General features: G+C 46.5%; 9 protein-coding genes and 1 non-coding gene across 10 annotated transcripts; 6 read left to right on the forward strand and 4 right to left on the reverse strand.

The window, feature by feature from the left end:
- Nucleotides 1-262: 262 nt before the first annotated feature.
- On the forward strand, nt 263-552 carry CANTADRAFT_26517 (uncharacterized protein). Its single transcript, XM_020207788.1, has one exon. The coding sequence runs from the start codon at nt 298-300 to the stop codon at nt 493-495; it is 198 nt and encodes a 65-aa protein (XP_020063516.1). The 5' UTR covers nt 263-297; the 3' UTR covers nt 496-552.
- A 45-nt stretch (nt 553-597) lies between these two features.
- LAB5 (putative lipoate synthase) lies at nt 598-2307 on the reverse strand (the record flags this gene model as incomplete). The annotated part of the gene is made up of 2 exons (XM_020211990.1): nt 598-1967; nt 2278-2307. 2 exons carry the CDS (start codon nt 2305-2307, stop codon nt 855-857), a joined length of 1143 nt encoding a protein of 380 aa, XP_020063517.1. The 3' UTR covers nt 598-854.
- Nucleotides 2308-2354: 47 nt separating this feature from the next.
- On the reverse strand, nt 2355-3203 carry IDI1 (isopentenyl-diphosphate delta-isomerase; the record flags this gene model as incomplete). Its single annotated transcript, XM_020210266.1, has 1 exon — nt 2355-3203. The coding sequence occupies one exon, from the start codon at nt 3201-3203 to the stop codon at nt 2355-2357; it is 849 nt and encodes a 282-aa protein (XP_020063518.1).
- A 617-nt stretch (nt 3204-3820) lies between these two features.
- BFR1 (Bfr1p) lies at nt 3821-5302 on the forward strand. The gene has a single exon (XM_020207789.1). It carries the CDS (start codon nt 3885-3887, stop codon nt 5220-5222), a length of 1338 nt encoding a protein of 445 aa, XP_020063519.1. The 5' UTR covers nt 3821-3884; the 3' UTR covers nt 5223-5302.
- A 348-nt stretch (nt 5303-5650) lies between these two features.
- Nucleotides 5651-7020, forward strand: CANTADRAFT_26521 (putative methyltransferase). The gene has a single exon (XM_020207790.1). The coding sequence runs from the start codon at nt 5668-5670 to the stop codon at nt 6787-6789; it is 1122 nt and encodes a 373-aa protein (XP_020063520.1). The 5' UTR covers nt 5651-5667; the 3' UTR covers nt 6790-7020.
- An 835-nt stretch (nt 7021-7855) lies between these two features.
- Nucleotides 7856-9249, forward strand: CANTADRAFT_26522 (alkene reductase). The gene has a single exon (XM_020207791.1). It carries the CDS (start codon nt 7915-7917, stop codon nt 9145-9147), a length of 1233 nt encoding a protein of 410 aa, XP_020063521.1. The 5' UTR covers nt 7856-7914; the 3' UTR covers nt 9148-9249.
- Nucleotides 9250-9944: 695 nt separating this feature from the next.
- CANTADRAFT_67473 (glucan 1,3-beta-glucosidase) lies at nt 9945-11462 on the forward strand. The gene is made up of 2 exons (XM_020210954.1): nt 9945-10297; nt 10348-11462. The coding sequence occupies exons 1-2, from the start codon at nt 10235-10237 to the stop codon at nt 11206-11208; spliced, it is 924 nt and encodes a 307-aa protein (XP_020063522.1). The 5' UTR covers nt 9945-10234; the 3' UTR covers nt 11209-11462.
- Nucleotides 11463-11703: 241 nt separating this feature from the next.
- Nucleotides 11704-13737, reverse strand: CANTADRAFT_26523 (basic amino acid transporter). Its single transcript, XM_020207792.1, has one exon. It carries the CDS (start codon nt 13626-13628, stop codon nt 11838-11840), a length of 1791 nt encoding a protein of 596 aa, XP_020063523.1. The 5' UTR covers nt 13629-13737; the 3' UTR covers nt 11704-11837.
- A 1937-nt stretch (nt 13738-15674) lies between these two features.
- On the forward strand, nt 15675-15748 carry CANTADRAFT_t148. The gene has a single exon. It is a non-coding gene; the product is annotated as a tRNA-Asn (tRNA).
- An 805-nt stretch (nt 15749-16553) lies between these two features.
- CRH11 (transglycosylase) lies at nt 16554-17888 on the reverse strand (the record flags this gene model as incomplete). Its single annotated transcript, XM_020206817.1, has 1 exon — nt 16554-17888. One exon carries the CDS (start codon nt 17886-17888, stop codon nt 16554-16556), a length of 1335 nt encoding a protein of 444 aa, XP_020063524.1.
- Between the last annotated feature and the right edge of the window lie 860 nt (nt 17889-18748).

Raw genomic sequence — 18748 nt, forward strand, 5'->3', positions numbered from 1 at the left:
ACTGACCGCAGTAGCCAGGCCCGTACCACATTCCACCACGGTGTGTGTACCAACGTTGCGGTTTTTTACCGGCGAAGTGTGGCCATGCGAAGTGCCTTCTATTTGAAACATGGCTTGTTTGGGCGGTGTCTCAGACCCGGGAATGTCAGCCAAGCCACGAGGGCCCAGGACTAGCCAGTGTCACCATTCAGCTTATCGGTGATTTCAACAGAAGGTGGGCCCTCACGTCTCGTCAAAGCCCTTTGGACAAAGGTGTCGCTCATTCGCGTAAATAGCCGCCTGTTGCAAATCCCAAACATGCTGGAAGGCCGCATTTCTGGATCAAATAGTGCCACTGGAGCTGAGAGGCGCGAGTCGCATACCACGATGCTCCTCGTGTCTACCTCGCCCTCTGAAAGACCATCTAGACCTGGTGGTTTGTTCCTTCGATGCTGGTGGAATGGGTTAAGGATATTTTCAAATGCGTGGGTTGAAACTCGCACTGACAAGGCCTAGCCTACGTCTGGGGAACCATTCACACTTCGTCTAAATGGACTCGGAACATGAGTAATGGGTTACTCGGTGCAAAAACTACAATTCCATGAAAGAATAGACTACCTCGGACATAAGTGCATAATATGGGCATAGGACCTCGCTTGCGTAGATGTCTTTCGTGTATGTATGTATAGATGATATATTAGGGCCTCTAGCGGGATTATCAGGACAAGATGCTAACAGGTATGAGAGTGCAGAGCAATTCTAGATGAAGGCATTGCCGCAGTACCTAAACAACTACTGTCAGTGGATACAATGGATGTCTCCCAATCAATCCAAATGATCAAGTCGCATACTTGATTGTTAGTGTTGACACCAATCTAATCTCTAATCAGCTTGGTACTGTTGAACAAGCCAGGATTGATGTCCTGAGCCAACCTTGGGGTTTCTCCCACATTGTGCCTTCTCTTTCTGATGACGTTTTCAATGAAGGCCTCGCCAGCCTTGTACGAGGATCTGACCAACGGACCACTGGCAACGTAGAGGAATCCCATTTCCAAGGCCTTGTCTCTCCAGTAATCGAACTTCTCAGGAGTGACATACTCAACCACCTTCATATGTCTCTTTGTTGGACGCATGTACTGACCAAAAGTCACCACATCACAATTGATCTCCCTTAAGTCCCTGAGGGTTTGCATGATTTGTTCATCGTTCTCACCGAATCCCAACATGATGGAGGTTTTGGTGACTAATGAAGGCTGGGCCTCCTTGGCTCTGCTCAATATACCCAATGATTGACGGTAAGTGGCACGACGGTCTCTGATGTGGGGTGTCAATGCTTCAACGGTCTCGAGGTTGTGGGCATACACATCCAAGCCCGACTTGGCCAAGACCTCTGCCATGTCAAAGTCTCCGCGGAAATCACCACTCAAGACTTCCACCAAGATCTGTGGAGCCTTCTGCTTGATTCTTCTCACGGTTTCGGCCAAGTGGTGGGCTCCTCCATCCACCAAATCGTCACGGTCCACAGTGGTCAACACCACATACCCCAAACCCCATCTGCTGATGGCTTCTGCGGTGTTTTCTGGTTCCATGGGGTCGGGAGCAGCTGGTTTACGGTCAGTCTTCACACTGCAGAATCTGCATCCTCTTGTGCATGTATCTCCTAGCAACATGATGGTGGCTGTGGCTTCAGACTTTTTTCCTCCCCAGCACTCTCCAATGTTGGGGCACTTAGCCTCTTCGCAGACTGTGGCCAACTTCAACTCACGGACATCATTCTTCAAGCTTTGAAACGACTTCCCTTTTGGAATAGGCACCTTGAGCCACGATGGTAACCTCTGGTTACTGTCCTTTCTGGCCGCCTCCAAGGGGTCCAACATGTCAGAGGCCTTTCCGCTGACGAAGTCGTCAAACGAGGGTCCCTTGTTCATGGCATCCGAGAATGTGGTCCGTCTTCTACGGATCTTGGGTTTGTCATCGCCAGACCCTTCCTTGTTGCTGGTCGCAGCAGCGGCTGCTTCAGTGGCTAACCCTCGGCAATACACGGGAGCCTGTCTTATGTGGGAGGACATGTTCGTTATAAGTCCCGGTACTCTCATCATCGTGGTGTCGTGCTGGGTGATGTCAGAATGGTATTCGGATCACTGTGGTACCAGATAACTCAGCTCAGAAAAGGCGTGCGCATTACCGGGTTGCGAATGACTCGGATTTCACGACTCGGATTTGACCCGGGGAATATGGGACCCTACGTACCACAAACGGCAGGTGTATGTTAGCGGGGAATTACAGGCTTGGGCTTACCAAGTTGAATATTTTAAATTCTACATCCATAGAGTCGGGATAATGGGATCAAACCATGATTTATATTGGTACATTAATTAAAGCAAACGGTGGATTTCATCGTCTTTGAATTGTGCTAAGCTGTCCAAGTTGGACCACCACTTGAACAAGAAGGTCTGGCAGATCAACTTGAACCATGGAGTGAACACCAATGAGTCGTCAGTGAACATGGTGTTCAATTCTTCGGCAGTCACGTACTTGTAGTCCTTGACTTCGTTGTAGTTGGCGTCGATGGTGATGTCGTTCTTTGTCTTCAAGATCAAGATGTAGTCGATTTCGTGCTCGCCCCATTGCTTGGAGTCGGCTGATGCAGACTTGTAGTGGATTCTGGTCAAGTATGTGAAGTCTGCGAGTGGAGCATCCCCGGCAGGGATACCCAACTCGTGCTCAAGCTTTCTCTGGGCAGCCACCTTGGCTCCCTGGACTGCGTTGGCCAAGCTGTTGATGTCGTCGGTAGAACCTGGCTCGCCAGAAACACCCAATTCAGAGGGAACGCACAAAGGATGCGAACAACAGGTGTTGGTCCACATGGCGGGGAAAGTGATCTTCTCGTCAGCTCTTTGCTGCAATAACAACTTGCCATCTTCGTTGAAGAGGAACACCGAGAATGCTCTGTGTAAGAGGCCCTCGTTGATATTACTCAACAAGTGGCACGTCTTCTTAGTGCCGGCACCCACGGGCCTGTCGTCGTTGTCCAAGACTATGCAAAGTTCATCCATCAACTTGATCTGTTCCGAATCGTGTCCGCTCAAGGCATCATCATCGCCCGATGACTCAGACGACGATGAGGTAGGAATGCCCGAGATCTTCTTCATGGGCGTCACGGGCCATTTTTGTAAAATGTCGGCGGCACTGAGGCTGGCCACGAGCTTGGCGTAATCGGACATCGTTGCTGGTGCTGGAGTTGTCTGTTCTGATCTATCAACTGAGTTCGTACAATTTTTTTGCATGCTCGTATATAACCCGATACACACACTACCACTATCGGGTACGCGTCGCTTGGCAGAGCACATCCAGAACGGAAACTCCACACCCACAACGGATACTGGCCCTCGCTAGTGGGAGGCTCTGCGCGATTCCGACAAGTAGACCTTTGGATGGATCGTTGTGTTGGAATTGCCTCCATGAGCCATATCCTGCCGCACCGATTAGCGAGCCTCGACCCGCACACAAAAGCAAGTTTCAGCTATCAAACGAGCCGCCTACAACTGGTAGAGGCACGGGACGATCTCCCCAGCTCTCCACAGGCTAGCGACAACGGTGGGACTGCGCCAGTTTAGCCAGTTTGAGCATGCGCGTTCCGAACGGCTTGAAAAGGTAAGTCTTGTTGCAGAAACTCCCGTAATACTCGTACCACACCCACACAGCGTAATGGCGCCTTGCGGGAGACACGCATGGCGCTGCCTGCCACCAATCGGTGGCGGTGGTGGACTTGGAGTGCCTGGTGGTATACGGAGTTCTCGCACCTTATCTTGGAGCCTCGCACGCCCCGAAGAATTTTTCACTTAGGTGGCACTTTTTACCAAATCAACGTCGTTACATACACACTACCATTTCTGACCTTAACCATGGCCGAAACTTCCACCACCACCAACTTCAATGGTAACTCCAACAGACGCTTTATCAAGCGTCCCGATGACTCTGCCGTCAACAAGCAGGTTGACGCTCTCAGAGCCGAAATCAAGAAGTTGGACTTGACTTCCAACGAGCTTGCCAACCAGATCAAGAAGGTCCAAGTGGACCAAAAGGTCTACGACAAGCGTAATGCTTTGCAAGCCCAATTGAAGACTATCATTGCCAAGCAGTCCACCTTGAAGAACGAAAGAAACACCATCAACGAACAAATCAAGGGTATCGACCAACAAATGAAGAAGAAGATCACCGAGATCCAGCACGCCACTTCCAAGCATTCCTTCAAGAACGTCCACGAAATTGACCAGCGTATTGCTTCCTTGGACAAGTTGGTTGACAACGGTGACTTGAAGTTGGCCGAAGAAAGAAGATACGTTAAAGAAATGTCCTCTTTGCGTAAGTTGAGAAAGGATTTCGAAGGTGTCGAGAAAATCCAGGCCCTTATCGATGCTGATAAGACCAAGATTGCTGACTTGAAGGCCAAGATCTCCAAGCTTCAAAACAAGCAGATTCAAGAAGAATTTGAAACCATCCAAAAGGAATTGGATGAAATCAACTCCAAGAACAAGACCACCCTTACCAAGAAGACCGAATTAATCAACAAGAGAGACTCTATTAGAGCCGAAAAGAAGGAAAAGTACGATGAAATCAACAAGTTGAGAAGCGACTTGGATGCTCAATTTGCCAAGTTCAAGCAAGCCATGGCTGACGAGCAAAAGAAGAGAGATGAAGAATACAAAAACAAGCGTGCCGAAGACAAGAAGAGAGAATTGAAGGAGCTTGCCGACAAGCAATTGGCCGATGCTGCCATTCCTGCATTCAGTGAAGAAATAAGTACTATCCACAACTTGTTGGCATACTTTGATCCTAGCTACGTGAAGCCAGCTCCAAAGACTGGTTTGAACAACGGCAGCAAGCTCACCGCCAACCACAACATCAGAACCGTGGAAATGCCAAGTGACGTTGTCATTATCAAGAAGGAACAAGAAGATTTCTTTGCTGGTTCCAGAGGAAAGAAGGCCACCAAGGGTAAGAAGTCCAAGGCCAAGAAGTTCACTGTTGACCCAGAAATCATCATTTCCTTGAGCGACTTGAGTATTCCATTCCCACCAACTGAAGAAGATGTTCCAGAAACCGTCAAGATCTTGAAGGAAACCTTGACTGCCTTGGAAGACAAGCAAGAAGAACAAACCAAGATCAACATTGAAAAGGCCAAGGCCAGAGTTGAAAAATTGAAGGAGCAAGCATCTGAGGAGGAATCTGATGAAGAGTAATTCTGACCGTATTATACCTGCCTAATAAACTAGATCGTAAATGTATATACTTTTAATATAGGAAGTAGAATACTGGTGGTAAAGGTACATTGTAGTAAGTCGAAGATGTGTTCTGGTGTATTTTCGGCCCGTGGAAGATGCATGCAGAAACTAGAATTGAGAGGGCGTATTTTGAAACAAAGAACAGGAAATAGCAGGTTGCTGATAAAGTGTTCATTTCAGAAAAAGTAAGGTAGCATTGAAGAAACCAATTAATTTAGCAATCTAAGAGCCTATCAATCATTATGTCTGCTATCATACGAAGTAGTGGACTCTGTACTACTTAACGCCTACCTTGTGAGAAAGACATTTGCACCCATGCTAGATGCAGTACTCGCACGACCTTCTCGATGAGTAAAATTTACTAGGATTCTTCACCACAACGTATTCAAGACAGAGCTATACGATGGCAAAGAGAACTGCCGAAGAGCCCCAGCGGCCAACCAAAAAGCCTACAAAGACCCCTTCTAAAGTTCTGGTGTCTATCTGCATTCCTTCGACCGTGATATCCTCCAAAAATGCCTACAATTTGGAGCAAATCACCAATATAGCCTACCAGATCGCTAAGGCAGCCACCATATACAACGTAACAGAAATTGTGATATTGGATGTACCTGATCAGCAGGAAATTGACGAGAAAGTAGTTCAAATGGCCGGCTCTAAGGGAGGTAAGAAAATGAAGTTCAACTTTAGCGATGAGGACATTGTCAACGAAGAAACCCCGGATATAGAGACCAAGGAGAAGAAGGAGTCGGACGATGCCTATTTGTTGGCCAGTTTATTGCAATTCTTCGTCACCCCTCCTTACCTTGTCAAGAGCATATTTCCTCCCGAACTCAAGATCAATAAGAACATATTGAAAAAGCTCCATTACGCCTATAAGTTGCCTAAGATGACCACATTACCATTCATGGGTAACAACGACGTTTTCAAACACTTCAAGGAGGGCATGACAATTGCCCGTGAGACCCCCAAGGTCATGAACAAAAAGACCAAAGTCAAGGCTGCCAAGAAGATCTCAGTGACCAAGTTCGTCAACATCGGAGAGGCCGAGCCATTGGAATTGAACATCAAAAGAGAAGTACCTGTCAACTCTAGAGTCACCGTCGACATCAAGAACAAGACGATTGTTTCACCAGCAGAAGCATATGGAGTGGTGGGTAACAAGTCCTCGTTCGGTTACTATATACGTATGTGCAAGCGTTTCAGCCAGATTTTTACCGAGAGTTCAGTGCCTGAAGGGTACAGCTCCAGTGTGTACGTCAACTGTGATGACTACCACTTGTCCAACAAGAAGATCGGCGATTTCTCCGAAATCAGGCCAATTTCAAAGGTCGAAGGAAACGTATTGTTGGTACTTGGAAATTTCAAGGATTTGCAAAACAGTTTCGAACAGGACAAGAGCAACTTGGAGGGTGTAGACAGCGTGGGGCAGATGTTCGACGGAAGCATGGAAGTACCCAAGGGGGTAAGAGCTGAGGACGGATTATTGGTGGCCTTGACCAAGGTGGATAGCCTTGCTAGTTAGATGGCATTTAGTGCATGTACAATAGTCTCACAAACTGTAGGCGCTGTTTTTGGTGTTCTCGTACCGAAGTAGAAACACCTAGGAGTTCTCTCCTGGCAATTGACGGAATCACTGAATACACACCTTCCTCTACTCTACATTTTTCAAGGACTTTAAAAATATCCGGGAGGTGGCCGCAATGACTGACCTCAAAGTCAGTCTTATTGATTTGGTACTTGTAAGGGGGTACTCTCTGGGCCTGGGTATTTCTAAATTATGCTAGAATGGAACCCATGCGAGTAAGTACTTTGATAGTAGGGAAAACCCTTAGGTCAGCCTTTTCTGTGTCCAGTCCAATGCACATCTCCAAAAAGGCCAATTCAGTGTTTTCTCTTCACGTCATCAAGTCACAAGTCCATTCACGACCCAACATATGCGGTTGGAATTGTCAAACTCAAATCTCCCATTTTGACGTTTGACAGGATCTGGACTTTTTCGGCTGTGGAAAAAGAAATATGGCCCGATTGGAGGAACGGACAAAACTGCAAATATGGGTCAACCTCAGCGAAGGGGTGGATAGTGAGCAAAAAGCGGACGAGCCGTGCGCTGATGGAGGTGCTAGTGGTCTACCTGCTTCGTGTGCTTCCATCATCTCTACGAAGCTCGTTGGTCCTAGCCGTCCGCCCCCGTGGGGCAAAACATGCTTACTTCCTAACTGGGCTGGGGTCTGGCGAGCCGCACCAGCACTTTACAGGTTGCGACGAGGAGTATCTGATGACAAACTGTGGAAATTTGTGATTTGAGAGCGGATTTATCGCTATCCGCGGCGGAAACTCCCGCTAGCCTCCCGCGAAAAGTACCTACCGGCAACAACGCCACGCCAACGCGGTCTTCGCCTGCCACAGATCCTCGGAGTGGGACCCCAGGTCACCGGCTATCCACTAACCAACAGTGAAAATCGACGGCCAAAGGTTTAATAAGCATGGTTGCCAAAGGAAGTCCATCACGTGAGGGCTCGCAACCATTTTTCGATGGAGCCATAACACGGCCGTATCACCGATATCTACTCCGCGTCATTAGTAATGCCCCAGTATATAAGAACGATGACTGCCGGCGTCGTCACCAGCATCAGTTCTCCACATTACCATGTCGCAACCCATTGAAATCACCCCATTGAAGGACACTCCCTTGTTCTCCCCCATCAAGGTGGGCCAGAACGAGTTACTCAACAGAGTGGTGTACCCACCAACCACCAGAAAGCGGTCCTTGAAAGACTGCACCCCATCCGACTTGAACGTCGAGTACTACGACGCCAGATCCAAGACCAAGGGCTCGCTCCTCATCGCTGAGGCCACCTACGTGGGTCCCCAAACCATTGGAATTCTCGACACCCCAGGCATCTTCACCGACCGCCACGTCAAGGCCTGGAAGGCTGTCACCGACAAGGTGCATGCCAATGGGTCTTTCATCGGAGTCCAAGGGTGGGCCTTGGGCAGAATTGCCAGCCCCTCGGTGTTGAAGGAGGCAGGCATCGATCTCCACGGTCCTTCTGCCATCTACCCAGATGAGGAATACGAAAAGGCTGCCATTGCGGCTGGAAACCCTATCAAGGCGTTGACTGAGCAAGAAATCCACGACTACATCTACAAGACGTTCTCCAGCGCTGCCAAGAACGCCATAGCTGCCGGTTTCGACTACTTCGAGATCCATGGTGCCCATGGCTACCTTGTGGACACCTTCCTTCACCCTTCCAGTAACCAGAGAACTGATAAGTACGGTGGCTCCATCGAGAACAGAGCTAGATTCGTGTTGGAGCTCGTGGACCACTTGAGTGAGGTCATTGGTGCTGACAAGCTTGCCATCAGACTTTCGCCATGGGCCAAGCACCAGGGTATTAAGGCCGAGCTCGAGGAAGTCCACCCCATCACCACCATCAGTTACTTGTTGCACGAGTTCCAGAAGAGAGCTGATGCTGGCAAACAATTGGCCTACATTTCCATCGTGGAGCCTAGAGTCAGTGGTAACAAGAGTGTTGCCGTTGAAGACCAGACTGGTAGCAACACCTTTGTGGGAGACATATGGAAGGGTGTGATCCTCAAGAGTGGTAACTACTCATACGATGCACCAACCTTCAACACCTTGAAGAAAGACGTGGCCGACAACCGTACCTTGGTTGGGTTCTCCAGATACTACACCTCCAACCCCGACTTGGTTGACAGATTGTACCATGGCCACAGCTTGGAACCATACGACAGACCTACTTTTTACACCAACAACAACTGGCGTTACAACACCTACACCAACCACGGTGAAGAGAACACTCACGATCAAGAAGTAGAGGAGAAGAGAACTGTGAAGGAGATTTCCGTCACTGCATAAGTTTAGCGAGTATAGACGAATAGAATAACGAAATAGTTCGATGTAGCCTGACAAGAAGGATTAGAGAGATACATCTCGGGGATTATTAATAGATGAGTAAGTCACTAACTTCTACAGCTTCTAAAAACTATTGAAAAATCAGAGTGTTACCTAACATTCTCCTGCCGGGACTAACGGATGTTAACCATACTATCTGTTAGTTCTCAAGACAATATCACTTAATACTCTCCAGCTTCAAAAAAACGAATGCTAACATATTATAATTTAACTTAATATTGTCTAGTTTGACTACCGGTTAGGTCTCCAGTAATCCAAGAATTTATGTTATGTGACCAACGCTACACATCCAACACAACTGACGTCATAGTTCTTGCCTGTGCTGGACCACACTCACGGTACAGTATTTATTGTCGCTATCCCATGCTGGCAGCTCTGTAGTCCCCATACATGTTGTCAAAATGGCAAGAGGGGCAAAGAACATTTTCGAAGGCATTAGCAGCTCAGCTGTCTCGGTAATTTGGTACCTCTCACCACGATGCTCGCTAAACCGGACACACCGCGCAGCTCAATGTGGTACTACTACCGCGGCCGACTCATAAAATAGTGCGCCAGCCCAGGTGAAAATAGTGCGACAGCCCATCCTGTCACTAATTACTGGCATCGGTCTTCCGAATTGTACGTCCGCACCAGAACTACGCCCCTGTATGTGCACGACCCCACTCAATTATGGGTTCCTGCTTCCGACGCAAAATTGCCTATTTGGGAATAGACCCTTCCAATTGGCCGTCTCCGGTCGCCGTCAAACACCGAAAAAACAGCTGTTCTTCGAGGACTTGGGCCCGACATCCCACAGCTTCCCCATGGCACCCCTCCCTCGCTTTCCTGACGTCTTGAGATGCCGCTCTGGCCACGGTTCGTGGTCCCACTCTAAAAATAGCGTTCTAGAACAAACAAAAACACTCCACAAAAAAATTCCACCCTCGGATCTCGCGCAATTCCACCCCCGGTGCTGCTCCTGGTTGGCGATCATATATATCCACTTTCACACCGGCTATACCTCTTCTTCTCAACCCATCCACTCGTTACGATGCAAATTAAATACTTAACTGCCATCGCTGCCTTCGCTGGTTCAGCTGCCGCCATCGGTGACGTATGTGTGCCTTTTTTCCCCATCCCCTTGCTCTCCTACTAACTTTCTAGCTTGCCTTCAACTTAGGTGTTAAAGACAACAACGGTAACTGTAAGTCCACCCAAGAGTACGAAAACGACTTCAAGAACTTAGAATCCTACTCCAAGATCATCAAGACCTACGCTGTCTCCGACTGTAACACCTTGCAAAACTTGGGCCCAGCTGCTGAAGAAGCTGGTTTCCAAATCATGCTTGGTATCTGGCCAAACGACGACGCCCACTTCCAAGCTGAACAAGATGCTTTGACCACCTACTTGCCAAAGATCTCCGTTGACACCATCAAGGTCTTCACTGTTGGTTCCGAAGCTCTTTACAGAGACGACTTGACTGCCTCCGAATTGGCCGACAAGATCAGCACCATCAAGGACCTCTTGAAGGACATCAAGGACAAGGACGGTAAGTCCTACGGTGGCGTCGAGGTCGGTTTCGTCGACTCCTGGAACGTCTTGGTTGACGGTGCTGCTCAACCAGCCATCAAGGCCGCTGACTTTGTTTTCGCCAACGCTTTCTCTTACTGGCAAGGACAAACCATGAAGAACTCCTCCTACTCCTTCTTCGATGACATCATGCAAGCTTTGCAAACCATCCAAACCGTCAAGGGCTCCACCGACATCAACTTCTGGGTTGGTGAAACCGGATGGCCAACTGATGGTACTGCTTTCGAATCTTCTCAACCATCTGTCAACAATGCCAAGCAATACTGGCAACAAGCCATCTGTGCCATCAGAGCTTGGGGTGTTAACGTTGCTGTTTTCGAAGCTGTCGATGAAGCCTGGAAGCCAAACACCTCCGGTACCTCCGACGTTGAAAAGCACTGGGGTGTCTGGGATGCCAACAACAACTTGAAGTTCCCATTAGGATGTGACTTTTAGATTTGTTTTAGTGATTCTCCCAAATTTTCATTTCCTGATTAAAAATACCCATTAAAAATATGATTTGCACATTATTGAAATTATTTGGTTTGAAGCATCTATGTTGACCTAAAAAGTTAAGTAGCTAGAAAACTTTGGCATGTCAGTCGATGTGCTTGATTTGACCTTCTCTCATCCACGATACAGTTATTTGTTAATCATACTCTATTCCTACTATGATTATCTGAATACAACTTGGTTTATTCGTCTGTACGAAATTTTGTAGACACTAACTAGGCGAATGTCGTTACTAGCAAGATGTACGACTTTCAACCTCTTTATGCTACTCGCCAAGATCGGTCGTAAATATACTCGATCACAGAGCATTTTGTAATCTACTTCCATCCTGCATAATCTTCAGTTAACAGAGTTGGACAATTATCTCACATTCAAGAATGCTCCGAGGTCTTCTTTACAGTCTTCTTGGTTGCCTCATACCAGCATAAATAAAAAAATGTTCCTATTTTATTAACTATATGAATTTTCTTTAAATTTCCTTTCCAATCCTCTTCACCCATTTCTTTAACATATTATGATCCTATAGGATCTCATAACTATTTACAGTGATTAATTATTTGTGGTTAATGCTCCTAAGTTGTAGTTTGATTTTTAGCTTCGTCTTTCTCAGCGAGAGATGAATCACTGGCTTCCTTACTGACGTTACTTTCGTTTTCAACAGCAGGATCTAAGATTTCGTTGGGGGCAGTTTCGGTCTGTGCATTTGCAGCAACTTCCTTTGCTTCCCGGATTTGTTGTTCAGCTGTTGGAAGTCTCTTGTTAGTGATGAACAAACTTCCTATAAGAGAAATCGCAGCAAGTCCAATACCCATGTAGAAAACATTTCTGATTGCTTTCATGATTTGACTCTTGACAAAGTGCTGGGCTTCAGGTGATAACCTTGAAATGAAACTGTTGTCAGATCTCAACATCTTTGGAGTGATATTTGCCAATTCTGTTAAAATATCTTGGTTAGTCTCACTTCTAACAGCTTCTGCATATATCTTCTGCAAAGAGGATGAATATACTGTATCAGCCAAGTCTGCAGCAATAGAACTGCTCAAAGATCTGAAGAAGTTGACAAGACTGATTGTCAAGATAGTACTTCCAGGAGTTTTGGGGGCACTGACTTGAGCTCCAATAACCGATGGTTGCATGTTAAGACCAGTTGAAATACCCACGATAATTAAGAGACCGATTTGAGCCGATTTACTCGAATCCACCTGGAGCAAACAGAGTAACCCAATACCGATTGGACCCAAAACACTTCCAACGAGAGCAACTATTTTGATATATCTGGTTTTCTGGATGAAAATACCAGAAGCTGCGGATGAAATAACAACTGCTATAACTGTAGGAAGTAAATGAAGACCCGAGCTCAAAGCACTCTTCTCTTGGATGACTTGAAAGTAAACCGGCAAGTAGATCATAGATGCTATGAAGAAAGCAAACACACCTGACGCGGTAACGAAACAAGCCACCAACTGAGGGGTGCAAATGATGTCGTATGGAATAAGTGGGTTTTTCGAAAATTTAAAATTCCACACACAGAATACCACGATCATAAGGAACCCGAGGACAAAGCAAAGAATCACAGCAGCCGAGTTCCACGCGTAATCATTGCCTCCAAAAGTCAAGGCCAACAAAAAGACCACAATTCCTGAGGTCATAAAGAAAGTACCAAGATAATCATAGGTCTTCAATTTTTCCAAAATGCTTCCCTCAGGGAATGGAGGCCTAAAGGAGTAGATAAAGAAGACCATAGCGACTCCTCCAATAGGAAGGTTGATATAGAAGGCCCATCTCCAACTGACGTGAGTGGTGAAGGCACCGCCTATGACTGGACCTAAAACGGATGCGACGGCAAAAGTAGCTGAGAGCACAGCCATACCCACGGGTCTCTTGTGAATAGGAAGGATTTCGGACACGATCACGAAGGTCATACCTTGAATACCGGAAGCTCCAATACCTGCCAAAACTCTTCCACCAATTAAGACATTCATGGTAGGAGCAAGTGCACACAACAAGGAGCCTGCTTCAAATAACACAATACCCAAGATCATGGTGTGCTTTCTACCTAGAATGATGGAAAGCTTAGCGAAGGGCTGGATGAACACCGCCATGGTTAACAAGAAACCGGACGCCAACCATCCCACCTTCTCGAAAGCATGGAACTTGTTTCCAACTGTGGAGACAATAGTGGTGACAATGGTCTGGTCCAATGCCACCAAGAACATGCAAAGGAACACAGAAAAGAAACATAACATCAATTGGACACCATGGATGTACTGATCTTCTCTTTTGGTTCCATCTCCAGCATCACTTTCAAAGAACTTCTTAGCATCTGCCACGGGAGCTTGCAGCTCCTGTTCAATATTCGACATTTTGTGCTTGACAGTGGTTAATGATAATTTGATTTCATGCTGGTAACCCACCTAGTTTATATCATCTGTGTCAGCCTTGCGTGGTGGGGGCACCGTTAAAAGCGGCTATTGCCGTTCCACGCGGTGGGTCCCCAGCTAATTCCGTGCGTGCTCCCGCCGTCTCGCGGAAATAACCACCTGCTTGTGGCAAGCATTAGTAATGCAGCTTCGTATTCTTTACTATGCACATGAACTAAACACCTTCGGATTTGTCAACTAGGGGTCATTGCTAGAGGCCCTTCAGTCAAGGGTCCGTTTATGTCCGTGTGCAGTTCGAGGGTCTACACATATGCATAACCATGTCTGATTGTGTGGATCTCGAGACCGCTAATCCTGCCTGTAGGGTCTGGTGGAAATGACAGTTCGCACCAGTAGCCAGACTGCGCCCTAGTGAGAAATACAACTACAATGGAAGGGATGAAGGGACTTTGCCACCAGGGCAGTTCCTAACCCTGAGTCAGTCACCCTTGAAACTTGATAGGGGATAGGGTCTTTATCATATGGCAAAACCGTAAGCGATTTCGGCAAATCACAATACCAGAGGTGCAGATCACAATAACGGTTATGCGTCTTTGGCATATCTACAGTTGCAGCCGTGGCGCGCGCGGCAAATTAACCACCAATATGTTGGGCCCAACATAGCCTCGATTCAACACACTTGTACCCGTGATGATATTGTGATAGAATTGCAAGGAATAGTAATGTTAATTGAGGATTGTGATTCAGACAAGCTAAAGTATAATTCGTAAAAAGATCAACTTTGTGCGAAAAAAATTCAAATATGTGACTGATGAGAAAGTCCCGGTACTAAAATTTCAAATTTTTTTCAATATGGATTGTGAACTTGTTTCGTATTCACGCGCTATTCAGCACATTTGGCCACAATTAATTGTTTCATGAGCTAGATAAGACCGTAGGTACCTTTAATATCCTCATATCCATTATCCTTGAGGGATTCAGGCAATGAGGTAAGTGATCGAAAAGTTTTCGAACAAGAGTGGATAAAGTTGAAACTAGAGAAAAATTTAGTCTAGATCTTAGCGGCTAGTTCATAATATCTATCTCGGCTGCATATAAAATCATCTTCATTGGTAAACAGGAGCAGACATGCACTCAAAATGATATTAACGTTAACTAATTCATTTTTTCCAAGTCACGGAGAGGTGTAACCAGTAATAAATTCAAAGCTTCGACCATTTCCTATCATAAGTTCATCTTATGAGCTGGAAAAAGCCACTTCGATGAAGAACATAAATAGCTTCCTCTCTTATTCACCTAGGTAAAGTCGGTTTCCTATTGTTATTTCTTTCAATAAGGAGTTGGAGCTAGTCAATTAATCTTCTCGTTTCATAATAGGTATAACGTACTGGTATATCGGGCGAAAATAATTTTATCGCAGAGGAAAAGAGAAGCCTCAGGATGAATAAGTGTTCAGAGAGAAAGATATGGAACGTATTACGAGAGAAATGAGGAATATGAATACTGTAAGACAAAGCAATGTAAAAGAGTGCCTTGGACTTTCAGAAAAACAGAACAGAATTCTGTGCGAGGATAAAAGAGTCTGTAGTTAGCTAGTCTTAGGCCCATGCTATTAGATGCGGAAAAGAACCATGATTTCACATAGAGAGATGGTATTAAAAGCTTAGAAGGAATGAGGTAATAAGAAGGAGATTAAGCGTAATCAAAGATGCTTCCAATGTGCAACTTCTAGGAGATAACATTTCTCTCTCAAGAACACAATCAAAGAGAAATCTTTGCTTATACGAAGTGTATTATAGTCCCCTATCAATGTAGGATAATGATTTTTGTTCATAGGAAGTATTTTTTTTCTCTATTGCTAGCGAGAAGTATATTATATTTTACGGACTGTACCTATGGCAATGGATAAAAAACCATTATGTGATCTTTTTTTTTTAAGAATTTCTATTCAAAATATTAGTAAAGGATTATTAATATGTAGTTTCGTACAGATTAGGAAAGTTTGATTATCTCCAAACCATAAGAAATGACTTCGTGGCCAAGCTGGTTAAGGCGTAAGACTGTTAATCTTGAGATCGTGAGTTCGACCCTCACCGAGGTCGCTTTTTTTTGATGAACCTAATTCGTAGAAAAATACCAGAAGTTCAACTTCGCCAATGTTACTTCCCGCATCGAGTAACAATAAACGGAAGGCAATTTACCTAGTCCATTAACTTTGCCTGTGTGCATCAACCCTGGTCTGGTGTTTCTATTTTCGCAGAGGATGTAGATTGTTTAGAATTTGCGAACATATAGACTACTTTCATACATCAACAGTTGATGGTTAGTTGAGAATTCCATGAACTAATCTCTGGAGGACATCAGAATCCTCAATCAGATATTGAACTCTTCCATTCAGGAAGGTACAGTCAAGAGAGCGACAATGTCCTAAGTGAATTCAAAAAGAGACACAGAAAGTTTGGAATATGAAACTATAGGAAAAGAGGTAGTTGTCAGCGTTGGGCTGAAACCCGATTATTAGCAGGAAGAATAAAATTGAAGACAAAACTGACACAACAACTCAGAAATGAAGCCTAGTCCTTTAAAATTCATTAATATTCTCCAGTTACTTAGCATTGTACGAGACGGAAAATATTTATTTTCTCGCAATTTGTAAGTTAAGTTTTCTTTCTGAATCTTTGGAAGACGGGTTCAAGCCACACGCTTATCATGGTAGTTTACATGATAAAATAAGGGATTCATACTTAATACTTGTTAGGTGGACTGAATTCATTTCCAAAGCAGTAGTTCAATAAAGATTACAAAACAACAAATATATCACTGACGAATTTAGATGATTGAATGCTATAAAGAGAAATGAAGTGCCTAACTGGAGGCAGGATGCACTATTTAGAAGTAAGTTAAAGATTATACGAAAAGCATTGAAATGAAAATCACCACGAATGTCAACAAGGAGCCATTAGCCACTGTAGAGTCACCAAAGTTTGAGCTTGATTTGGCAAAAGTCTGTACAGGGTTCTGGAATGAGGAGTAATCGGAAGCAGCACCAGTAATGGGGTGATTTAAATAGCTTGGAACAGGTCCTGGTTGGGTTATTCCTGTTAATGCAGTATTGAGGGTGCTGTAAGTATGGGAATTGGTTGTTGATGAGTTATCAGCAGTTTTGATGAAAACAGAGGGAAAAGTGGACCTTGTATCAGGACTTGAACCAGAGGAGGATGCAGAACCTGCACGAGTCAAAGTTCTTTGATCGCCAGGGTTGATGGTGATAGCTCCGATGGTCAAAGTTGGATATGGAGAGTGGCCACCACTGGAAAGACTTTCAGTTGGGCCCGCAGTGGCCAACATGGTAGGCTTGTTGACTGAGGTTTGGGAAACCGGATTAAAATCGCCAGAAACAGATCCCCCGGCTTCCAAAGTTTTGAACTCGTCGTGAGCTTCCTGCTCTCTTCCATCAATTTCACCTCCATCAGATTCGATGGAGGTCCACTTTCCGCTGTTATCTTCGTAGGAGTAGGCCTTTCCTGATGAGTAGTCTGAAACAAGGACAGACTTAATATGCATGGAGAATGGAGCAGCGGTGTAGTTTGTTTCACCACCGGCCCAATCAATGGTTCCTTGGGCGTTGGAAGGGTCGCCTCCTGCCCAAACCCCCGCGATGACTTGCATTGGGGTCTGAGGAAAGCCCAGAGGGTCGTTACTTTGTAAAATTCTGACAGGGGTGCCGTCCAAGTACCACGTCAAAGCGGCGGGGGTCCAGTCGATGGTGTATGTGTGGTAGTTTTTCAAGGGGTTGGACGAAACCGGGTGGTAACCTCCTCTGTTGTACAAAGTGGTGTCACCCTTGACGAAAAAGTTGGACTGGAACTCGTAGGGATCGCCACCAAAGAGCTCGATATCGATTTCATCCAATGCATCAGACTGGAGATAGAAGCTGGACACGATTCCCTGGCCCTGGGCTGCCTGCATCACCACCTCGACACGTCCGAACATGATGTAGAAGTTGGACTTGATGGTGGGGTTGTCGAAGCGGTTTTTGATTGTCAAGGTAACTCCGTCATCACCAAAGGTGACGTCGCCCTTGTTCTTCAACACCGTGAAGTAGGGTGTGCTGGACGAGTTGAAGGACTCCTTGAAGGTGGTGGCAAGCGCAGGGTTGGGCGAGCACCCCTGGGACTCCAACGGGTTGCAGGCGGCAAGCGCATGGGATATGAGCGGCAATAAAGTAAGCAATCCTTTCATGGTGGCGATGACGGTGATCTGGGACCTGGTGCCTGAATCAAGAGCCCGATTGGGAGGGAAATCTGGTGCATTTATACCGATCGTGGGGTATTTGCAGCTGCAGTGAATTTTGCAATTTGTTCGTCACAAGTGGGTGCGAAGGCTGGTGGGTGTCCGAAAACGTCAAGTCGCGCGGTGCGTTCAGACACCAGACGCGACTTGGCTCCCAGTGCTGGCTAGTTGCAATGGTATACGGAGGCGTGGCTATTGTGTGGTGGAGTGAGATCGAGGGCCAAGGGTCCAGCGAGGCTCGGGCAGTAGGTGGAACAATCGGTGGGACAGTAGGTGGGACAGTGGGTGGAACAGGCAGAGGCTGGTGAAAACCAGTGCTGGGCCGACCAGTGCTGGACCGACCAGTGTCGGACCGACCAGTGTCGGACCGACCAGTGTCAGGACGCACCGCGAGTGTCTGCAGTGACAGCCTCCCCAAGCATGTGTCTAGGTTGTCACCAGGACGATGGGCCGGATTCTGCAGATTGATAGCATATTTCAGCCACCCCAGACGAGCACAGTGGTGTGCATATACCTGCGATGGCGTGGGCTTTGGTGCTGTCTATGTAGGTCCTTACGTCCTGCCCATTATGGGCACAGCTCCCGCTGCAGCAAACAGCCAGCAGCCAGCAGCCACCACCCTGAGCCTCCAGCAACCACCCCAGTGGCTCCAGCGTGCCCGTGTCGGACCCGTCCTCAGCAGGCGCCCTCAGCCATTGCCACCACCGTGGCACGTGATGCTCTGCCAAGGGAGTGATAACAATTTAATCACCAACGATCCTATCCCGCTAACCATCGGTGCCACCTCAACACATCTGCATCTCTCAGGC

This window comes from Suhomyces tanzawaensis, assembly GCF_001661415.1.
Source record: "Suhomyces tanzawaensis NRRL Y-17324 unplaced genomic scaffold CANTAscaffold_5, whole genome shotgun sequence".
In the NCBI taxonomy this organism is placed as follows: Eukaryota; Fungi; Ascomycota; class Pichiomycetes; order Serinales; family Debaryomycetaceae; genus Suhomyces; species Suhomyces tanzawaensis.